The sequence below is a fragment of the Galeopterus variegatus genome, unplaced genomic scaffold (assembly GCF_000696425.1).
Source record: "Galeopterus variegatus unplaced genomic scaffold, G_variegatus-3.0.2 Scaffold2158, whole genome shotgun sequence".
Classification (NCBI taxonomy): Eukaryota; Metazoa; Chordata; class Mammalia; order Dermoptera; family Cynocephalidae; genus Galeopterus; species Galeopterus variegatus.
This window is the reverse complement of record NW_007728269.1, coordinates 281,371-287,179: the sequence shown is the minus strand read 5'-3', so window position 1 is coordinate 287,179 and position 5,809 is coordinate 281,371. Positions and strand designations below refer to the sequence as shown.

General features: G+C 55.8%; 1 protein-coding gene across 2 annotated transcripts in view; it reads left to right on the top strand.

The window, feature by feature from the left end:
- CTTN (cortactin) overlaps window positions 1-5,452 on the top strand; it is a 33,102-nt gene extending 27,650 nt beyond the window's left edge. For both annotated transcript variants that reach the window (XM_008580782.1, XM_008580781.1), the window contains 4 exons: window positions 1,337-1,426; window positions 3,057-3,234; window positions 3,747-3,818; window positions 5,073-5,452. In XM_008580782.1, coding sequence (XP_008579004.1) covers window positions 1,337-1,426; window positions 3,057-3,234; window positions 3,747-3,818; window positions 5,073-5,209 — 477 coding nt within the window. In that variant the 3' untranslated portion in view covers window positions 5,210-5,452. The remainder of the gene's footprint in view (window positions 1-1,336; window positions 1,427-3,056; window positions 3,235-3,746; window positions 3,819-5,072) is intronic.
- The last annotated feature ends 357 nt before the right edge of the window (window positions 5,453-5,809 follow it).

The window sequence follows — 5,809 nt, the reverse complement described above, 5'->3', positions numbered from 1 at the left end:
CCCCCCCCCCCACCCCGCAGGTGGGGAGACTGTGAAACCGATCCACATGGCTCCTGCCTCCAGTCTGAGTGCTTAGCCACTGAGAAAGGATTTTCTTGTCCACAGCTGGGTTAGGGAGGGTCTGCGAGGAGCCCACAGCCTGCAGGTATTTGTGAAGTGATCCAGCGGAACTAGCAGCATTGTGATGGCTGGCCTGCCTGGGTCTGTCTGGAAACCTGCTCCTACCCAGTCCCGGCCCTGTCTCTCCCACCACACATACAGGACACGGATGCCTTGGGTGTTTACATGTGGATGGTTCTGAGTGATGCAGGAAGTTAAACTGTCCTGGTGGTGCAGGTCAGGCAGGGTCTCAATAGGCAGGGATGTTTTTCTGTTAACAGGACAGGGCAGTGCTACCGTCGTCCCTGTTAGAGAGGGGCAGCCTGTGGAGGGGGAGGGGGTACCGCTGACTCTGCTCCCCAACTGTGTGTCCTGAGACCTACCTCAGCTGCCTCCACTGTGACACCCAGGCACTCAGTATGGGTTTCCTCTTGCTGCTGGATTGAGTTACCACCCGCTCAGTGGCTTAAAACACACACTTATTATCTTGCAGTCCTGGAGGGCAGAAGTCCTAGAGGATGCCAGCAGGGCTATGTCCCCGGCAGTTCTCTGCGGCTCCCGATTCCCCCTACCTTTGTCCTACTCTGCCTCGCAGGCTCCTGCCTCCCTCTGATCAGGACCTTGTGGTTACGTGGGTCCACCCAGATCATCCAGAATAACCTCCCCCCTGCAGCACCCTGAACTTCTTCACATCTGCAGGGTCCCTTCTGCTGTATAAGGTCACGTACTCACAGGATCTGGGCACTGGGATGTCACAGCTTTGGGGGTCATCGTTCCGTCTACCACAGCCCACCCTCTGGCCCCAAGGTTCATATCTGTCCCAGAGGCAAAATATGTTCACTCCATTTCAAGGTCCTCAACCTGGGACAACATCACCTCAGTCCCAGATGTCACATCTCAGTGGTCTACATCAGGCACGGGGTCATTTGCAGCACAGCTGTTTTGCCGGCCACACATTACAAAACCCTGGGGTCTGTGCAGTGGCAGAGCAGTGCTGTGGCCACCGAGGGGCTGGTGCTGTTGACTACTTGACGAGCTGCATGACCTTTGCTCCCGCAGACTTGCCCTCCAGTCTGGTGGGTGCTGGGTCCCAGTGCCTGGTGTTTTCCGCTCTTCCACCTGGCAGTATGCTTGGGGCTTGGTGTGATCCTCTTCAGGAATCCTGTTGCCATGAGGAGACCTAGTAATGCAGACTGACTTGGCGACGTTCTGATGGCTGTCTGCTTTTCCGTTGTAGGAGCAAGCCAGAGCCAAAAAGCAGACGCCCCCTGCGTCCCCCGCTCCGCAGCCAGCTGAGGAGGGGCCGCCCACCAGCCCCGTCTATGAGGTTGGTGTTTTCCTGGTTTGCAAGGAAGTCTCTGACTTAGCACCGCAGATCCGGTCTCCTTAGAGTCACAGAAGAAGTGGAAACCCCCCCCCCCCCCCCCGGGACCGTGATGCAGGCTTGGATGCAGAGGGGCTTGCCCACCTGCAGGGGGTCCGGCAGAGTCTTGGGGGTGGGTAGTGCTCCTGCAGGCGCACGAGCCGTCCTGCCTCCATGCGGTCCTTCTACGACTCCCGCAGCCCACTGCAGTCTGGCTGCCTTCTTGCTGTGGTCCCCGCAAGGTTACCTGGCGCCAGATAAGCAGATGGTTTGGTGCTCCTCTCGGTTGCCCTCTGCTGTCTTCCACACTGACTGCACTCCCTCTGCAAGTCCCGCCCCCCCTCCCCCGTGTACAGACACTGCTCTCCCCTGCAGTCTCACTCCTGTGCGCTTCTGTTCTGCTGCCCCCTCCCCTCAGTCCCGACTGAGCACCATGTTCCCTGGACGGGCCATCCATGCATTTGTGACACCCTCACATGGGTCCTGCCAGACTCCAGGGGCTATGGTGGAGACAGCCTGTGGCTCATAATCCAGCTAGAAAAGTGGGCTTGAGCTGCCCCCATTCTGCCATGGTCCCCTGCCTGACCAGGCACTGAGAAGCTGGTCCTTTGAGAAGGCCAGTGTCCATGGGGAAAGGAGGTGCTGTTGTCAGAAGAGAGCACAGGGTGCTGCTGGGCAGCCCAGCCAGTGCGTGCCCACCACACCCTGAACTATCCTCTCACGCTCCAGTCTGTACCCTTCGTGGCCAGAGCAAGCTTGCCAAAAGGGAACTTGGGCCTCTCCCTTGCAATTCAAGTTGACCCCTCTGTTGGCTCCCAGTGTCTGGGGGGGTGGGTGTCGCTGTCCATGGCCAGCCCTTGGTGGATGACCCTTCCTGGAGCCCCGCAAGTGCATTCTGAGCTGTCTGCCTTGCTTTTGCTAACCCACGGACGGTGCCTTCAGGTGGACCCTGGTCAGAAAACCTGGTCAAAGCTGCCATTGATAAGTAGTTGAGAGCTCTTGTTAGGGCTCAGAAGTCACAGTGGCTTTCTGTAGAGGTGCATGTTTCCTCCAGTGCCTTTGACTTGAACGTGATTCTTTGGCAAGTCCCTTACATCACTCTGCATGGAAGATCTGGTCAGAGCAGAGCCCTGGCAGCAACATGGCTGCTCGGGGCAGCGGGCTGGGCTGCCTGCAGCTGCTGTCAGACCAGGTGGGCAGCACAGGGCGGCAGGCTGTGGCCCTTGGGTGCCTTGCGTGGCCTTGGAGGTCTGAGGCCTGAAGAAAGAAACCGGTGAAGTCTAACCTAGGAAACACTGGCTTTAACTTGCAGCAAACAGCATGGGAAGGCGTGTGGTCCCTGGTGGGCGGTGTGGGCTTAGTATGACAGGACTTGGGAATGTCGGGGGGTGTGAGGACCGGACTGTGCAGAGGGGATGGCACCAGGGACTTAAGGCCCTGTTGCATGCTGGAAGCCTGCTTGCCTATCTGCCTTCTCAGTCCTGTGAGGCCGAGGAGTTGGGAGTCCCTGCGTTTCTGTGGCAGCACCAGTGTAGCTGCTGCTTTTTAGAAGCCAACAGAGGTCATGTGAAGTGTCCCTTTGAACCTTCCCCAGGACGCGGCTTCATTCAAGGCAGAGCCGAGCTACAGCGGCCCCGTGGGCGGGAGTGAGCCGGAGCCTGTGTACAGCACGGAGGGCGCCGGCTACCAGCAGGCTAGTAGCCTGCAGGGCCCAGCCTACGCCCCGGAGGCTGTCTACGAAACCACAGAGGCCCCCGGCCACTACCAAGCAGGTATGGGCCCTCCCCTTGTCCCTCAGACTGACCCTCTCCTGTGTGCTTACCACGACACGGGACCTTTCCTGAAATTGTAACTATTTAAAATTGTCTGTTAGGCTGTGAAAGTGGCTGTGATGCCTTTCAAGGTTACTGTACAAGAGTATTTCAAAAAGTTCGTGGAAAGATTCATACCGTCTTTTAATTCCATTTTTCCATGAGCTTTTTGAACTACCTACCCTCCCTCCTTTTTGCTGGGTGGTGTCAGAGCTAAGCAGGAATCTGTGGATTTGCTCTTAAAAGCTGGTGTCCTTTTCCTTTGTTTCTAGAAGGCACCTAATATCCTACAACCCTGATGCCTTCCTGATTGGAACTTGGTTCTCATTGTAAACTTTCTTTCCTAGTTAGGAACCCCAAAGCTTATCCCCCACTCCAAAACTTAGGACATGTTGTCCAAAAAGAATTTTAATGCGTAGGTGCACTTGTGGGACTTCAGTTATTGCTCAGACCTTGTGTTGTTTTTTTTTTAGAGGAAAACGCCTATGACGAATATGAAAATGACCTGGGGATTACGGCCATTGCCCTCTATGACTACCAGGCTGGTGAGAAGGCCCTGTTTGCTCGGAACAGGGAGGGGCATCCGAAGGGCTGCTTGCTTTATGCTCATTTTCCAGGATCGCATCACCTAAGAATCTGACTTCTTGAGCGTTATTACAATTTTTAGGAGTAATTTATTTCAAAATAATTTCAGAGTTACAGAAAAGTTTCAGATGCAGTGCTCAGAACTTCCATATCTCAGCCAGATTCCATCTGTGCACGCACACGTCCTGTTGTCTGTAGTGCTGCTCTGAGCCTGTGGAGAGCTGCAGCCGCCCCACCCCTGCCCAGGACTCCAGTGTGCGTTTCCCAAGACCAAGGATGCGGTCGCACGTAAACACATGCCACCCGCCAGGTCAGGAAGGGACACAGTACACGACACCCACAGACCCTCTTCACACTGGTCCCCTTCGGGCAGATTCCCTGTGTTTCTTGTCATCCCCCTCTGGTCCCCTCCAGTCTCCTCTGCCTGCCCTTGGAGTCCTTGGCATTTTTAAAGGGGCAGCCTTCCATCCTGGACTGGCCTCAGGGCCAGGCTGAAGCCACTGAAACAACGCAGCTTCCCCTCATGCCTCAGGGTGGCTGTGGCATCAGTGCCGTCCCGTCCACAGTCACTGCTGTTCCCTTAGCAGCAGACGAGCGTTCTGTGGGGCGAGGTGCTGGACTGCCCAGTGCCTCTGACGTGTGCTTTCCATTGTCTCTTCTCCTCCGAACAAGGAGGTTGGTGATCTACCTTTAGGAAGACTTTTCCTTCCCACAGAACTTACCCGTTTCTACATACATATGTTTATTTATATGTGCGGGGCTTCTGGGAGAGAGAGAGAGAGAGAGAGAGAGAGAGAGAGAGAGTGTGTGTGTGTGTGTGTGTGTGTGTGTGTGTGTGTGCGTGTGCGTGTGCGTGCATCCCGCTGGTTCCCATTCCTGCCCGTCTGCTTGGCTGGCCCTGTCCATGATTATAAGCACCCTCTCCACTGCCTCCCGCGCCCCCGTCCTCGTCCTTGGGGCTGGCAGGCGGGAGGGTGGGAAGGCAGCGAGTTGTCTGATGGAAAGTGTCTCACAAGGAGTGAGTCTGGTCTGGGGTTAGGGCTTTGTTGAAGGGCTTTGTCCCGCCATGGCTAAGTGGTGATGATGGCCGGTCAGCCCTCTGCCCGTGGACTCTGCCCAGGGCCGCTGGTGCCACGCTTGGTCACCCTGCTCTTTCCAAAGCCCAGGAGGCGTTCGCATCTCAGCGGGTCTTTCTCTGTGCCCTCTTCCCCTAGCGGGCGATGACGAAATCTCTTTTGACCCTGACGACATCATCACCAACATCGAGATGATCGACGACGGCTGGTGGCGTGGGGTGTGCAAGGGCCGCTACGGGCTCTTCCCTGCCAACTACGTGGAACTGCGGCAGTAGGCGCCCACCATGCTGCAGGTCATGCCTCCGCCTGTCCTCGTTTCGTCTTTGAGGGTGGGGTGGGGAATATACATACTGCTTTTATATTTCATACTTTTGCTGATGCTTTCGACACTGTTTACGCCACAGAGTTTGCTAATATATTGTATCATGTTCCTGGGAGGACTTTGGTAATTGTTTTTATGCATTTAAGGTGTTTTCCTTCTTTGCCAAATAGACTGTCAAGTGTAGCTACTTCAAGGACCTTTAGTTCTCTCGAGGTCAGTAGTGTATGTTGTCCCTGTGCCCGTCTTGAGGAGACAGGGTCCTGAAGGACAAACCCAAGATCTTTCATGCTGATATCTGTCTCGGTGGCGGGTCCTGGGTGAGGGTGTCTCTGGGAGTCTCAGTGTGTGGAAGAAGAGGGAAAGTCCTGATGGAAAGTCACAGTGGAGGCAAACGGCTAGAAAGCACAGCAGCTTCAGCATCGGGTGGAGAACCCCACACCTGTCATCTGTGACATCCCCAGGTGCTCAGAGACTTGAAGCAAAGAGCCTGTCTTTCTCCTGGGCCGCCTGCTCGGCTCGTCCTGTCTCAGGAGGGTGGCTGAGCCTCTACTCC